Source organism: Ostrea edulis, chromosome 6 (assembly GCF_947568905.1).
Source record: "Ostrea edulis chromosome 6, xbOstEdul1.1, whole genome shotgun sequence".
NCBI classification, from domain to species: domain Eukaryota; kingdom Metazoa; phylum Mollusca; class Bivalvia; order Ostreida; family Ostreidae; genus Ostrea; species Ostrea edulis.
In genome coordinates this window covers 22,559,387-22,577,501 of record NC_079169.1, presented here as the reverse complement: position 1 = coordinate 22,577,501, position 18,115 = coordinate 22,559,387, and the positions used below count along the sequence as shown (strand labels likewise).

Below are 18,115 nucleotides of genomic sequence, written 5' to 3'. Positions count from 1 at the left end.
TAGCATTAACTGTAAATAAGAAGACAGTAAAAGCTTTATAAACCTTGGGACCGGATTGACTGGGGCCGGATCAACTAGGGACGGAACGACTTTGGGACGGAACGACTTCAGAACGGAACGACTAGGGGACGGATTAGTTTTGGGGCCGGAACGACCTGTTACCGGTTACGTACTCGAATGGAAAATGAATGATTTGACGTAATGAATTGAAAGAATAGCAATTAACCAAAAGACAAATTCAGGTATTTGTCGCTTTGATCGCAAGCACATAGACTACTGCTAAACGTAACGTAAACATACGGAAATGCTCTGGACACCATTATGGAAGTAGTGCTCCTAAACATAAACATACGGAATGTTCTCGACAACCTCAGTATCATGTAATTAGTATTATTATACTTTCATGTAAAATACTCGTATATGATTGGTCGAGAAGCAATTGAAAAAAAAACCATATTGTTACCCTCTGAGAACAGAAAGCACGCGCTCTAGGGTGATAGTATCTAACAACGGGTAACAATACTTCACAACGGGTGATATTATAAAAACTCGCTGAAACGCATCAAAGATGCGTATGGCCGAGTTGCAATTATGCACGCTTGCATTCACGAAGTAAAAACATGCACGTATTTAATATAGTTTATAAGTATGAAGCTTTGAATGGCCGCAATAGGTATTTAGTGTGATAATGACCTTGACCTTTGGCCTTAGACTTCGCCTCGGTTGACAATGGTTTTCTCGGGGTGAAAATTTTCAATGTTACTCTCAACTACATGTATTATTTATATACTAATTACTGCAACTGAACGTTACAGAATATTTATATGTTGAGTTTACTTTAATTTGAGAGATCCTATATTAATATAATGGACGCAGATGCGCTGGGGGGGGGGGGGGGTCCGAAAGGAAAACCTAAATGTAAATACATATATAACTATATGACTTCAGCTTCTCCATCGTCACCTATCCATATTTGTATAGCGATATCCCATTAACACCTGTATATAATGTTTATCTTTCACAACTGATCAACTAATTCGATACACACAAGCATGGTCTGCGTATGATTAATTTTTTAATCGACGTAGGCTACTGGCAAAATAAGTTGATGTTACAGGGGTTTCAACAGTCTCGTCAAAAGTCAGCAGTTTACAAATTCTATGGTCGTTATAACGATCTAATTTACGAATACAAACTGTCATTAGGTCAAAAGCTGTCTGACGTGTTCCATACCAATTGTTAGGCCGTTCTTTACATACTCATTTTGCTTACGGATTACTCCGTTTACCTGATCAAGATATAGGGTCGATGGCGAGTATTTTCGACCAACAGGGGATGCTTACTTCTCCTAGTCACCTGATATCACCTCTGGCGTGTTCGTCCTATTCTTAGTCGATCGGTCACACCCACCATGAGCCCTATATCTCGATCAGGTAAAAAACGGAGTAACCCGTAGTCAAAATCAGTAAGTAAAGAACGGACTGGTGTGAAACAAAATTGAATCTAAACTACAGTGTACATGTATACGACAATTTTTAATGCTTACTTGTAAATATTGACATTTTTGGTGCTGTAGTTCAAGACACCAATCCAATACTCAGCTGAAACAAACATATCCCCTAGGACCTTCATTTGAACAAACTTGAGTCCCTTTTACAAAAGGATACTTTGTGTCGTGTTTGATTAAAATTGGCTCGGTAACTTTAGAGAAGAAATTTTAAAAAAAAAAACAGTTTACGACGGCAATGCCGATTAGAAAACCCTTCGGCTCAGATGAGAACTAATTATATAAGGAGGGTCATTGTTGGTCCCAAGTGAAAACATACCGGAACCATAAAATCATTCTATTGTTGGAGTCACACTACAGATATTGGCGTTTGGATAAACAAACTAATGATAATCATATCAAACCGGAAATTTGACAGCTGCTGATACGGGCTAATCGGGGCCTTGCAGTGAGAATGTACTGTATTGTCCAATGAAAGGAGAGGCTGGAGAAAAAACCTTACAAGCTTTCTAAAGTTAACGTGGATAGAATGCATTTCTGCGTTAACATAGGTGGTGATTGCTCCTTCACCAAAACGCTCGGCATCTAAAAGTGAGAATCACGGGTCTTTCGGATATGACCATGCTAAAGAACCCTCACTGCTACGGTCTTGGGCGCTAAGGATAGGTTTAAATTTGTAGTACTTCACTTACAGCTAATGAAGTCCCAATATGAGTGTAAAATTCTCGATGAGACGTAAAACAAACACACAATCATTTTCTACATGATATATTTCAATATTTTTCATTTTCTGATTGCTAAATTCCCTGTTGTTGATGAACCTGTGAAGTAGACATTGTAGAGCTGACCTACCTTTCGCTCACCCGTCCAGCCCACCGGTACATACGTTGTTACCCAGACCTTAGAACGAGCAGTGACAAAATCCGGGAAATCAGACATTTTCCGCCACAGGATACTCAACAGTTAATTAGTGACAATTGTAAGTACATTTATCTTCACTGGAGTTGTTCATTTCATTCAAATTTCTCAGTTTTACATCTGGCTATTTCATCTGGGCAGTTTTTAAATCCGTTTATGCTACAATAACGACATGGCATCGTCAACTTGAATATTTGTTTTGCGACTTAGCTCCAGTCTGCTATGTCGAGAGCAGAAACAACAAATCGCTGGTTACTATCTGCTGGAGATGTTCTAGAAGTTATATTGGGTCATTATCATAAGTACTTTGTCGATAGCGACCCACTCGATAACTTTATGACGAAAGAAACGATTTAATGCTTCTTTAATGATTGTTCGTCGTTGATTTTTGACATACATCTAAAATCTAATAACAGCGCATGCTCATGACCATCTCCTGTTAATAAAACCCGTCACTATTAACTCTAACGGCGAGAGTTGCAGACTCTTTGTTTGGTTAAATTCTCCGACACAATAACGCCAATTAATGCGGTTCTCCTGTAAATAACCCCTGAATAAGGGTAGCATTAATTAAATCTTCTCCCGGCCACAATTTGTATATTGTCCACATTATGGAATTCAATACATCGGCGTCATCTATTTTTCATAAAGTTTAAAAGTTCATTAGTGTCTCATTTTCTCTGGCTCGAGTGAATATTCAGCTTTCATATTATACATTAAATCAATCCCACAAACTTGACTACGAAACCAGACAGTAATAAATCGAAATGTAATCGCGTAAAATCGTTAAATCGAATTTTGAAGTACGTTTTTAAAAGTGCGCCGATTCATTTAATGCTTTAAAATAAACCTGTCATTTTTACACATCCCGTGAATCTGGGTTCCTAGGTGACCAAGTTTAGGAACGGGGTGTCAATGTATTAGAAAAATGGTTCTTTCATTGTACTATTATGGGAAGAATTATTTATGAACAATGTAGTATTTTATAGCTGTTTATGAATTTGATCCACAATGCATACTTTGTTTGATTAACATATGAATAATGCTGTTTCTTTTATAGTTGACATTCAGGGTTAACCCGCAGTTACAAAGAAACATTTTTATCTTGAATAATTATACCACTCGATTACTTTTATATCAAATAAAAGGAAAACAAATAAAACACTTTTAAAAAATTAATTTTGAAAAATACACTCCCTTGTTGTAAAGAATGTAAAGAAATGACTCATTTCAATTAAACTGGAGGAGTTCGGCACACCGAGTTTGCTTTTCTTTCCTATCGCTGTTCTAACTTTGAATAGTTGCATGTTTAATGCTCTAGTTTTAGAGTGACAAATAATATTGTTTGCTGACTTTACATATTAGATTAAAGATTAACATTACAAGGAACGCCCTCTGGGGAGCAAGGATAGCGCCCTCTCAATACTCAATACAGACTACGACGCTCCTCAGAGAAATTGCCTGCGATATTATACACTGGAATACGATTTTTTTATATTGATGTTTTATTTCCCCGAGATCGAAGATCAGGAACAAATTATTTTGGTCGGTCTATCATGATATCTGATCTATACAATGCGGAGATAATCGAAAAAGTAAGACCAAAGCAATGCGACTATAACAAAGACCAGGACCGTTTATATGAAAGTGATGATAAAACTAGCCATAAGTTAACGTATCTCAGGGTCACATGGTCTCATAAGCACGCCGTGTTCACTTCTGCTATGGTGACAAAGGTCAGTGCCTATGCTCGGGTTTTCACGGTATTAAGCGAATGAATGTTATACACTTTGTACGTAGATGCACTCACCTTGTCTATCCAATGCACAACATCAAGTAACAAGAGCGGGATTCAAACACGTGACCTATCGATAACCAGCCTAACCCATCAGACCAATGACCTACACTATCCACAAACACGTGACCTATCAATAACCAGCCTAACCCATCAGATCGCTGATATACACTATCCACAAACACGTGACCTATCAATAACCAGCCTAACCCATCAGACCACTGACCTACACTATCCACAAACACGTGACCTATCAATAACCAGCCTAACCCATCAGACCACTGATATACACTATCCACAAACACGTGACCTATCGATAACCAGTCTAACCCATCAGACCAATGACCTACACTATTCACAAACACGTGACCTATCAATAACCAGCCTAACCCATCAGACCACTGATATACACTATCCACAAACACGTGACCTATCAATAACCAGCCTAACCCATCAGACCAATGACCTACACTATCCACAAACACGTGACCTATCGATAACCAGCATCAGAACAATGACCTACACTATCCACAAACACATGACCTATCAATAACCAGTCTAACCCATCAGACCAATGACCTACACTATCCACAAACTCGCGACCTATTTGGTTAGGCTATTTTAGATATCTTCTGATGGGCGAACAGATTCTATTCAAGTAAAATATTATTGCTAAGGCTCAAAAGTTGTTGGAAATGTCATCCTGAAAGCTTTTCTTACGGCATGCGATATAGTCACCTTGACCTTCTGACCTTAAAATAAGCTATTAGGGGTCATATAGACTCTTCACGAGAAATTTCACTGCTTAAACACAAAGTATTTTATATATTGTCCATAAACCATTTCTCACAATTTGTGACCTTGATCTTTCTGACCTAGAACAGCAGGTGTCGTTCTTTAGACATTGAGAATCTTCATGTGTGTAAAGAATCTATTAGTATTTGAGAATCATACGGAAATTACCCTTACCATTTGTCATCAGAGACCTTTCACTTAATAACCTTAAAAACCATAGCGGTTATGATGGACACTTTTGATGGGAACTTTCATTGCTAAAGCTAAAACAGTTTTTGAGATATCCGGAAACCAAATCAACTCTTACAAAGAATTTTAAGCTCTGTATCTCCCATATACCTCGACAACTGACATTCAAATTTTTGCTGACCATTAGAAATGCCTTAGTTAAGCCTTCTAACCATTAAAAATGGAAAAATAAAATTTGAAAATTTTATTTTTCCATTTTTAATTATTAGAAAGCTTAACTAAGGCATTTCTAATGGTCAGCAAAAATTTGAATGTCAGTTGTCGAGGTATATGGGAGATACAGAGCTTAAAATTCTTTGTGATGTAAACAAGGCTCGTGTCATGTTTTGTTTACATATGTTGAATTTACTAGTAAGAGTTCGTTTAAAGCAGATTTTTCAATTTACAAGTTAATTCTGAATACAGTTAAAGTTTCTAGTGTTTAGCACAAATCATTATGAATTACACACGCTATTTCATATTGAGCAATCTATATGTAAACAAAAACATGACACGAGCCTTGTTTACATAATAAAGAATTGTGAGTGCTGTATCTCACTTGTAACTCAAAAGTTGATATTAAAATTTTGGTTGACCATTAGAAATGTTTTAGTTAAGCATTGTAAACAATAAAAATGAAAAATAGAATTTTCAGCTCAATCGTGTCCATGTCCCTTTAAAGAAATAGGCTTTCGTTTCACCTGTAGTTATTGATTGAATTAGATGTCCGAGTATACATCGTAAAATGTGAATAGAACAAAATTAATGTACAATGTATATTTAGCCGTACGTTACGAATGTTATCAAAATGATTCTTAACATTTGGCCGCCAGTTTTCATTTCTTACATTTATTTAAGTTCGGATACCAGACGTTGTTGAAAATCAATGAATCAATTTTTATTTTTTTTTTTATACATATGACATCTCATCCTTTCATCACAAAATCTACATTTACTTCACAAAGACCACACACCGTTCCTATAAAATTTCAACGATTTCTGAAAGATTCACCCTAACTCCAGGAATACTAATTTGAATTAAAAACTTGAATCCACACAACTCGGGAACGTATTTACTATGAACCTGCTGCTATTAAAAAATTGTTTCAATTAATTCCCTGTACATTTCCATATAAAACTTTGATTTCCTATTGTAGCTCCCAGAATTGAACAGACGCGGGTCATGATTTGAACAAACTTGAATCGACATTACCTGCAGATGCTTGTATATGTATATCAATATCACTAAGTTCTTGGAAAGAAGATTGTTTTCGTATATATTCCCATTTAAAACGTTGTGGGACCACCCTACTCCGAGGGACAATGATTTAAACAAATCTATGTCAGGGAGCTTTCATACAAATTTCAACTTTTCTGGTCCAGTGGTTCTTGAGACGAAGATTTGTAAGTGATTACATGTATATATTTGTCTTTTCTTTATTATCTCCCTCTTGAATCCCCTTAACCCAATAATGATTTGTGCCAAGTTTGATTGAAATTGGCCCTGTAGTTCTGGAGAAGAAGATGAAAATGTTTATAGGCAGACAGACAAACGGTGCTCTAGCATGCTAACAAATCAAGGTCAAAATCTTTGGTACCAAATTAAGGTCTTGTCACAATGGATTTTGATATGGATTTCATATGCATATGGATTTTGATAGCCCTATCATTCACCATTCAAAAGTTATGAGCAAGTTTAAAATTTCAGACAGACAGAACAGAAACAATATGCCCCCAACTATTGTCGCAGGGGCAAAAAACATGAACCCACACATTAAGAATATTTTCATTTGAATAAGATTTGGAGTGATCCTACTATCATTGAAGATCATTTGTTTTTAATTAACTTCTTGTATAATTCCATATAAAACTCTGATCTCCTATTGTGGCCCCACCCTACCACTGGACTCCTGAATTGAACAAAACTTGAATTTGAACTACCTGAAGATGCTTGCTTATTAATTTGACTAATCATTGCTATGCTGTTGCTCAGATGAACCTTTTGTTAAAGATGTTTCCCCACAAGAAGATTTTTAAAGATTTCCCGATATACTTGTATGTAAAACTTTGATCCCAAATTATGGCCCCAACCTACCATAATTCATGATTTGAATCTGCACTATCTGGAGAAGCTTACATATCGATATCACTAACCATGAAATGTTATTAAGATGTAAATATCTTTAAAATGTTTCCATTTATAATCCCATGTAAAGCTTTGATCCCCTATTGTGGCCCCAACCTACCTTTGGGGGTCATGACTTGACAAAACTTGAATCCACACTGGTGGGAGTGCTTGCCTCTTAATATGACTATTCATGGTCCTGCTGTTATTGAGAACATCTTTAAAGATTTTTCCAATGTCTCTGTATGTAGAATTTTCCAATGTCTCTGTATGTAGAATTTTCCTATGTCTCTGTATGTAGAATTTTCCTATGTCTCTGTATGTAGAATTTTCCTATGTCTCTGTATGTAGAATTTTCCTATGTCTCTGTATGTAGAATTTTCCAATGTCTCTGTATGTAGAATTTTCCTATGTCTCTGTATGTAGAATTTTGACCCTATCGTAACGCATCCTCCTCCAGGGGCCATAATTTGAACTTGAGTTTACTTTGTGCTAGGAAGCTTTCATGTAAAATAAACTTTCTGGCCCAATGGTCTTAAGAAGATTTTTAAATGACCCCATCCTATTTTTGCCTTTTCTTCATTATCCCCATTTCCAATGGAACATGATCCTTTACTTGAAAAAATTTAATCCCTTTAACCCAAGGATGATTTGCGTCAAGTTTGATTGAAATTAGCCCAGTGGTTATAGAGAAGATGAAAATGTGAAAAGCATACGGACGGACAGACAGGCAAACGAAGGTGATCAGAAAGTCACTCGAACTTTCGGTTCAGGTGAGCTAATATACAACGTTGAATGTATTCATATTTGCTCTGCTTTTTCCGGATCGCTTCATAGTAACACCTTTTATCTACTGACCGTAAAACCCAAAATTTTCCACAACACCGTGGCACGTCCGTGCCAAGTAAAGATGATTGGAATACCTCCATTCTGATCAAAATCAATTTAACGAGGTATACTACGTCGTCATTATGACAGACTTCCTTTTAAAACTTGAATGAAAATATAAATAACGGTAATATTTGTCTATTCCTGTTTAGATTTGACAGCCTAGCTGAGCAGCTCAGTAGGCTCGCCCGTTTACTGCAACTTTGTAGATCGCAATTTCGAGTCCAGCAGGGTTTTCCAAATATTTGGGGGATTACTTTCTACTAAAACTTTATTATCTCGAAAGTTTTTACTTTCAAGATAGTGTTGTACATATCCTCCATCTTTCATCCATATCAAATTTCTCTGGTGTACATATGTAGTATCCCTCCCTAATATTAAATGTCAGGGTGGTTATATTGTTTGAATTGAAAAGTAAGAAAATTTACATATACGTGTGCTTGTAGTAACTTCTTCAGGACCAATGTACATGAATGCTGTAATTCTGGAGACGAGGGTCAAAATCTAATTGTTATCCAACGAAAGGCACCACGTGATGGAATAATTAGCAGTGATCTATGGCTTCAGAATATCAGATCATTGTCAAAAGGTGCAATACAAGAGGGATAACTCTCCTTCATTCGTTTGACAGGACAATCATCTGAAGAAAAATGTAAGTGTCCTATGAAATAGAGTCTAAATTGGACCAAAAAAGGTTTGGGATAAAATTCTAGATCTGCGATATTTGCAAAAAATGCGTATAAAAATAATGTTATTATGGGAAACGTTTTACAGATTGATACTTCGATTGCACTCGATCGTTTCATTCGTTTGATTTCTAAAAGAAAGATGTCATGAGCACATCCTGTAACAAAATGTTTCTGTATATCAGTATGCACGCAAATTCAGACAGGAGGTTGGGGTTGTCTTAAGTCCCCGGTCCACCCCTAGGTGAAGCCCGTGTAGGCCGGTGAATTTTCAGCATATCTGGATACTTACCAAAAATATATCTCTAAAACTCCATTTTCATCCCATATTTAAAAAAATATGTTGGGATAGTCGGAGCCATATACGATGTACCAGAATCAACATCTTCCGTATTTCTTTTCGTGTTCTGATGACAGTTTACTGCCCTTCTAATAAGTGATTTTCTACTGATTTTGAAACACACTTATTTTCAACATATTTTCGAAACGAATTTTGTGATAGCGATATAATAATTTTCAAATCTTAGAACCAATCGATGAGGCACATACAAATCAGGCATTTTACGATTAGAACATCATATAGATCTACATGCTTATCCAAGTTTTTTTTCTTCTTCTCTTTTATTTTTAACTGTTTATTACATTTATTTCAATTAAGTTTTCACTGATATCTCTTTCCTTTAGCAAAATTATATGCTACGCCTCTGAATAGGAAATGCCATGTTAGTTACTGAGATTCTGAGCTTAATGCTGTTGAGAAAGATCCTTGATGGTTAGGGTAAAAACTAATCTAGACTATAAAAGCAAACAACGCGGCGTTTACAGTACCATATTCAAGTACTATAAGTGTTTCATCCCATTGTGAAACCGCTGAAACTTTCACTTGTAGAGCCATAACTAAAAACAACCACGGGAAGACGGTCAGTGTAGGACTAAAACAACCACGGGGGGACGGTCAATGTAAGGCTAAAACAACCACGGGAAGATGGTCAATGTAAGGCTAAAAACAACCACAGGAAGACGGTCAATGTAAGGCTAAAACAACCACGGGAAGACGGTCTGTGTAAGGCTTAAACAACCACGGGAAGACGGTCAATGTAAGGCTTAAACAACCACGGGAAGACGGTCACTGTAGGACTAAACAACCACGGGAAGATGGTCAATGTAAGGCTAAAACAACCACGGGAAGATGGTCAATGTAAGGCTAAAACAACCACGGGAAGACGGTCAATGTAAGGCTAAAACAACCACGGGAAGACAATCAAAATTCGTTTAGACATTGACGAAGGTGGTTCTGTCGTTTTCTTGTCATTAACACAAACAATATTGGTACCCAAAAACACTACTTTACATATTTCTTAGTTATAGCATATCAAAAATGAAATGAAACAAACCCTTTATCCCGTTTATACACTTTCCACGATTCATATACGTTATCATGAAATATATTTTTGCAAACATCATATACAAATTCTTACCAAAAATTTTTTGACAAGCAGTAAATCAATGCTATAAATTGTTATGACATATACCAGGGATTTATACTTCGAAAATTATGTATCCAAGATATCCATGAAAAATACGTATCCATGAAGAAAAGTTATAATTATTTCCCACTAAAATTATCAGTAAATATACTCTTCTTGTCCACGCATGCATATACATGTATTATTTCTAGAAAAAAACAAATGTCTATACATATGAAAGAATGTCATGTGAAATCCGTAAATCACTCAACCGAGAGGGAATTTAAATAAATTTTGATAACATTTTAGAACAAAATCGTCAGTAAACTGTAACGTAGCTCTATTCCAAATGACACCGCATCTCTAGATCCGGGCAAATTACTGACTGAATCGTAAATTATTCTCGAATGTGAGAGACCAGTATATATACTTAAATAGAAAAAAAGTATATAATATGACATTGTCAAATGTGATTTACACTAGATGTGATTTACAACAGTTCATGTACTTGAAAACCTTCGGACTGCTTTCATGCATAAGTTGTAACATACACTCATTGTCAGATAATTGCACGTTATACAATATGGCTTCCTTACAGTCTAAATGAAATGGCTGTTTTACCTTAATCGTTATCTTCATTCCGATGATAGTATGAGATTTTGGACCCAACGACAGAAACAAGGCTTCCTTTTTATCTAGCAGGGTCGCCTCCCTCTGAATCCCCATTCCAGGCATCAAGTGACCACCGTCTGTCGTCTGCTCCCTTCGTAACCCCATCCAAGGCTTCAGTTGACCACCATCTGACGTCTGCTCCCTTCGTAACCCCATCCAAGGCTTCAGTTGACCACCACCTGTCGTATGCTCCCTCTTCAGCATCAGGTGATCAACGCCTGTCGTCTGTTCACGAAAGTGTCTCCTGCTTCCCATAATTGAAGTCAGATCTGAACTTACTACCGGCGAAAACTGCGAATCATGGTGCCCCTTCCACTGCCTATGTAACAATCAGCAAGTAACTTTTTATCTATTCAATAAACTTTTCGAGACTTTTAAAACACAGGACTTGGAATATTATTGGAAGACGGACAACTGATTACATATTTATTAGAGTAATATCAAAACAACAGAGGCGTTCGGTCGCCTTTGGGGATCCATTAAACTTGTATCGCATTTATGCGAATGCAAAGATTATATCACTGAAATTTAAATTTCGCCTTGTCTATAGAACGATGCGACAAATTAAACCGCCGTACAAGACTCAATACTATACGAAGAACCTGCCCGTACAACTGCTATAAAGGCCGACAGTCCATCATCTTATAACACCAATTTATACTGAATTCACATAATAGTAATTTTTTTTATGCTATATGTACGTGTATTTATTTTATCTACACATATGTTTTATGACAATCGTTATCAATTAATTTAAGGTGAGAACCTCGTAAGTTGTAAGAACTTGTGTTCAGACCTGTTGTATTTTGTATATGCAATAAAATATGTTCAAACCATCTTATAACCGAGCTGAACAATTGAAATGAGCCGTATACTTACATTTGCAATCTATGTTAAAAATTCAGCGTCGCCACCCTCTCTCTGGATCTTTTACATTTCAGTGTGTGGGATGCCGTACATTCAATCAAGACTATGACCAGGAATAAACTTCTTTTACGCAACTCCCAAACACAGTCATGTGAGAATGCAAGACTTTTCCCTCGGGGTAAACTCCTGGCAATTTGAGGGGGGGGGGGGTTACAAAAATGTGTTTTTGACCAATCTCGGAGGTAAATCCCCCTCCGGATCCACGCTTGCTAAATTAATTGTACATAATATACACGTATTACACATGTGCTGTATTTAAAAGCAAGTTTTCACTGGGTACTGAAATGCACGTATGCCCAAAGGTATCACCACAATATTGATTTAGTCAGAATTTCAATCCTAAAGTCTATTGCCAAGAAACATGTCATATTCGAACAGCTTGATCAATTCTTATTACGCCATATTCTGACAGATATTAATTTACTATCTTGTAGAGATAAAAATACAACAATATCACATATTAACTCGGTCGAGAAATAACGGCAAATTATGCAATGTTTGTATTGAAAAAATATGGATGAAGTTCAATCCTTTTTTTATGCGTCATCGCTTCCTTCAGTTATCTAGCACTTTTACAGTGTTCTACTCAGTATTTATCTAAAAAAAAAAAAAAAAAAATAGTACCGCAAACTGTACACCATACGCCCGCTGGCCAGTGATGACAAAATTTCAGAGCAATATCTGTATCCAAATTAAGGAAACGTCCTGGGCTGCGTTCAAGATACTAGCGGCTGATTTGTGCCATTTTACACTTTATCGTCTTTTTGTTATTTCGAGGCGAAAAGACAACAAAGCGATGTTTAGCGACTTTTCGTCCCGAAATAACTAAAAGATGACAAAATGATAATATCAGCTACTCTTCGCCTCAAAATAACGAAAAGACAACACATTGTAAAATGGCACAAATCAGCCACCATACCTAGCCTAGCCGCTACGATCTTGAACGCAGCCCAGGAAATTATTTGACCTACTTTAACCCCAAAGTAGGTCACGATGCACCAATCCAACTAAAATGCAAACTGAATCTGTATTTCTCTGAGAGGAAGGTTGTGACTACATTTCAGGGCAATACTTGTATCCATAACGACAAGAAAAAAAAATCCGGAAAACTGTTTGACCTTCTATTAGCCGTAAAGTATGTCACGGTGTACCAATCAAGCTGAAATGCAAACTCACTCTTATGCTTCTTGAGGGAGACCTAATTTCCACGCATCTGTTTCGGAAAAAAGTCCGGAAAACACGACCTCAGACAGACAGCGCCATAGCATAACACAGGAACGTCCTCTCTGATGAAGGGCGTATAAATATGAAGATGACTTCATTAATCAGTTGATTTATTAGGTGCCATTCAAAATCATCCACTTCTTTCAATACCGTTTAACCCTTGACATGTACATTTTATCCATCATTTGCTGCAGTTTGATTTGTCAAATCTTTTGTTACAGAACATTATTTAGAGCACAAATCTCGCGTTACATAACATTATTCAGTGCACAAATCTCGCGTTACATAACATTATTCAGTGCACAAATCTCGCGTTACAGAACAATATTCAGTGCACAAATCTCGCGTTACAGAACATTATTCAGTGCACAAATCTCGCGTTACAGAACATTATTCAGTGCACAAATCTCGTGTTACAGAACAACATTCAGTGCACAAATCTCGCGTTACAGAACATTATTCAGTGTACAAATCTCGCGTTACAGAACATTATTCTGTACAAAAATCTCGCGTTACATAACATTATTCAGTGCACAAATCTCGCGTTACAGAACAATATTCAGTGCACAAATCTCGCGTTACAGAACATTATTCAGTGCACAAATCTCGCGTTACAGAACATTATTCAGTGCACAAATCTCGTGTTACAGAACAACATTCAGTGCACAAATCTCGCGTTACAGAACATTATTCAGTGTACAAATCTCGCGTTACAGAACATTATTCTGTACAAAAATCTCGCGTTACAGAACATTATTCAGTGCACAAATCTCGCGTTACAGAACAATATTCAGTGCACAAATCTCGCGTTACAGAACATTATTCAGTGCACAAATCTCGTGTTACAGAACAACATTCAGTGCACAAATCTCGCGTTACAGAACATTATTCAGTGTACAAATCTCGCGTTACAGAACATTATTCTGTACAAAAATCTCGCGTTACAGAACATTATTCAGTGCAAAAATCTCGCGTTACAGAACATTATTCAGTGCACAAATCTCGCGTTGCAGAATAGTATTTAGTGCACAAATTGCAATTTTCATCAAAGCAGCTAATGACCATTTAAAACGTTTAACTGCATTACCAAACACACAGGTCCAGTCCTTCCAACTCCGCTCTGTGGGAAATTATCCAAAAAAGCTGTATTGTAGTAAAGATTTCAAATTACCTGTCAGTAGTTACAATCAGTTCTGCTTTTAGATTCATAAACTGGAACTATAGTAATTTTTGCTAAAAGATAATTCCATCAAACATTGTACAGATAAAGGTATTTTCAAATGCAACATGATATTTTTTGGTACACTACACAGTAACATCACTGTATCCGAGTGCCTCTTGAATCTCGGAGAACTTTGTAATAGAAGTATGAATTGCCAACCTAGAAATCAACACAGCATCATACAATATAGGAAACAATTTTATGAGATAAAATGACAACAAAATACGTCATACAATATAGGAAACAATTTTATGAGATAAAATGACAACAAAATACAGACATCAACTTTTGTGTTTTTTCTTGATTTTCTTCTTTTTACTGGAGCCTTCCAGCATTGCAATGGCGTCTTCTGTCTTCCTTTTCTTTTCCAGAACTGATCTAAAAATACAAAACAAATTGAACTGTATCCACTGAAAAAAAAAAACCAAGAGGCCCATGGGCCTAATCAGATACCAAAATATCACCTGGCAAAATATTATTTTTGAAGAGTTGCAAGCTGTCATTGTGAATATATCTTTCAAACTTAAAACTAAATGGCTTCGGTTCTTGACAATACTGTAAATGTAATATATTTAGCATGTATAACATTTGGCAGAAATTAGTTTTGGATCAATTAGCGTGGATTTAATATGGCACTTACTGCAACTACACTTCACATTTAATATACATGTACTTGTAAGCATTTAGTGATGCACTTGATTTAGCAGATGACCTCTGCCACCAAAGGCCCTAAAAACAATTTACCACCAAATGTAATACGTGTACAGTAAATGTAATACGTGTACAGTAAATGTAATGCGTGTACAGTAAATGTAATACGTGTACAGTAAATGTAATATGTGTACAGTAAATGAGGTCATGGTCCTCCACTTCCACAGGTGACCTTGATTTTGACCAAAAACCATTATTTCATCATAGTTTATGGTTAACACAAATTGTCTGGTTATTTGTGCCAAATATGAGCTTCAACTGTCTCCAATTAAACACTATGGTTTTTAACTTTACCATTTACTTTGGCATTGGTTAACTGACATGAATCCAATGTCATGGTCACATTGTATTGTCATAATCAACCTTTGTGCCCACTGTGAATGTCTAATATACCTCCACTATATAGTTATGGTTCATAGAAATGTGTTCTACACCTAATACTAGTGATATTGACCTAACAACCTTGATTTGCCATCAAATAATCAATCTGGGGGTCATGACCACTGGTATTTTTACATGGTAAATGAAGGAAAAAATAAAACTTTCACATGTTGAATAGTATATTTCAGAAAACAGTGCATTAAAACAATCACACATGAATCAGTAGCATGTTGTAAAATACAATAAATTGGGAAATTTTAGCGTGATGGAAATGTTGGATTTTTTTGGCAGATGAAAAAAGTGCCAAAATTTTTATTCATTTTCTGTAAATGATTCATTTGTTAAATGAAAGTGTGTCAAAAATTTTGAGAAAAATCTTCCAAATATTCACTGAGCCCAAATTACAATACACAGTATTATATATTATAATCTTTATCATGAAATATACTCATTGGTATTTTTACATGATAAAAAATACTCATTGTGCAAAACATATTTATTCAAATAAGTATATAATTTGCCACCACCACATTTCGGGTCCATTGCAGGTTTTTGTGGCGAGCTTAAATATTTTGAATCAGGTTTGTTGTCATTGAATAATCTCTCTCTACACTATACCCCTTTATGCTGATCATCGTAAATAATCTCTCTACACTATACCCCTTTATGCTGACCATCTTAAATAATCTCTCTCTATACTTCACCCTTTATGCTGACCATCTTAAATAATCTCTCTCTATACTTCACCCTTTATGCTGACCATCTTAAACAAGAGGTACTGTGAGCAATGCTCACTAAGAATACTCCCCGCTTACCCCAATCTCCCAAAGGGTGTTGGTAATAGGTATAACTACCTCTTTTCTGAGTGTAAAAAACAAATGGCATGACAAACCGAACCATATTGCTACTTAGATGTCCAGTGGGCGTGACCTTTGACCTTTTGACCCCAAAATCGATAGGGAACATCTTCATCCCATGGGTAGTCCATATGTATGATATGGTGACTGTAGGTGGAAAGGATAACGCTTTAGAGCCCGGAAACCATATTGCTACTTCGATGTCCAGCGCGTGTGACCTTTGACCTTTTGACCCCAAAATCGATAGGGAACATCTTCATCCCATGGGTAGTCCATATGTATGATATGGTGACTGTAGGTGGAAAGGATAACGCTTTAGAGCCCGGAAACCATATTGCTACTTTGATGTCCAGTGCGCGTGACCTTTGACCTTTTGACCCCAAAATTGATAGAGAACATCTTCATCCCATGGGTAGTCCATATGTATGATATGGTGATTGTAGGTGGAAAGGATAACGCTTTAGAGCCCGGAAACCATATTGCTACTTCGATGTCCAGCGCGCTTGACCTTTGACCTTTTGACCCTAAAATCGATAGGGAACATCTTCATCCCATGGGTAGTCCATATGTATGATATGGTGACTGTAGGTGGAAAGGATAACGCTTTAGAGCCCGGAAACCATATTGCTACTTCGATGTCCAGTGCACTTGACCTTTGACCTTTTGACCCCAAAATCGATAAGGAACATCTTCATCCCATGGGTAGTCCATATATATGATATGGTGACGGTAGGTGGAAAGGATAATGCTTTAGAGCCCGGAAACCATTGCGTCTACAGACGGACGGACGGACAGACAGACGGACAACCCGATTCCAGTATACCCCCCCACAACTTGTTGCGGGAGGTATAATAATCTCTCTCTATACTTCACCCTTTATGTGGATCATCTTAAATACTTTACCCCTTTATGCTGATCATCTTTGATCCGGAGTTGAGAGCCTGCTTCCATTCATGTTCTGACCCCTTGATCTCGTACTGGGACAGGTCCAGGTCCTTCAGAATAGCCAGCTCCTTCTTCTGGGCAGCTTCTACCTCTTGAGCTGCTGCATTCTACATTGTATATATAAGGACGTGTTCATTTACATATGATTTTATCAAGTTAGAAATATTTTATTCAATAAATAAAAACATACGGTATTAAAGTTTAAAATGAAGACGAATTTTTGAACAGCAAGTATTATGCTTAGATAATTTAATTTCACTTGTAAAACACAATTCGACTGGTTCAAAATTGTCCGTATTTTGTAAAATGTACATGTATACACGGCATTACATTAAGGTGTGCAATACGATATCCTGGAAATGACAATGCAATATGTTTAAATTTTGCTGCTTCAGCAATAATGCTTCACTTCATACAAAATTGAAATCTCCTTTACTCATCAAATTTCACAGATTGTATTTTAGAAAATTTAAAATCATTACGAATGAAAATTTATATCTTACTCATTTCATATGTTAAAATCTATTTGGGACAGGTGAAGTGTTTTTCTTTTTTCTTTTTTTTATAAATTGTGTACTGTCCCAACTTTAATACTCATCTTATAAAATGACTAGGGATCAATTTCTTTCCTTAAATTTGTTTTTTCTGTTATAAATTGGTAAATGATTAATTACTCTCAATAGAATAAATAAACTGTTTGGCATGTCCCAGTTTTGAATTTTCTACATAAATGTACTTTCATTGATTAATCTACAGAAAAAAGAAAGT

At 36.4% G+C, this 18,115-nt stretch overlaps 2 protein-coding genes across 4 annotated transcripts in view; both read right to left on the bottom strand.

Annotated features, from left to right (window-relative positions):
* The window catches only part of LOC125647914 (uncharacterized), a 43,020-nt gene extending 31,610 nt beyond the window's left edge, over positions 1 to 11,410 (bottom strand). The window contains exon 1 of one of the 2 annotated variants that reach the window (XM_048874778.2): positions 11,030 to 11,410. In XM_048874778.2, coding sequence (XP_048730735.1) covers positions 11,030 to 11,335 — 306 coding nt within the window. In that variant the 5' untranslated portion in view covers positions 11,336 to 11,410. Of the gene's footprint in view, positions 1 to 2,359; positions 3,247 to 11,029 lie in introns of those variants that run through there. The other variant, XM_048874782.2, reaches the window with a different exon arrangement.
* A 3,273-nt stretch (positions 11,411 to 14,683) lies between these two features.
* LOC125647915 (RNA cytidine acetyltransferase-like) overlaps positions 14,684 to 18,115 on the bottom strand; it is a 32,508-nt gene continuing 29,076 nt past the window's right edge. For both annotated transcript variants that reach the window (XM_048874784.2, XM_048874783.2), the window contains exons 26-27: positions 17,306 to 17,454; positions 14,684 to 14,831 (exon numbers count right to left, since the gene is read on the bottom strand). In XM_048874784.2, the coding sequence (XP_048730741.1) occupies positions 14,735 to 14,831; positions 17,306 to 17,454 (246 nt within the window). In that variant the 3' untranslated portion in view covers positions 14,684 to 14,734. The remainder of the gene's footprint in view (positions 14,832 to 17,305; positions 17,455 to 18,115) is intronic.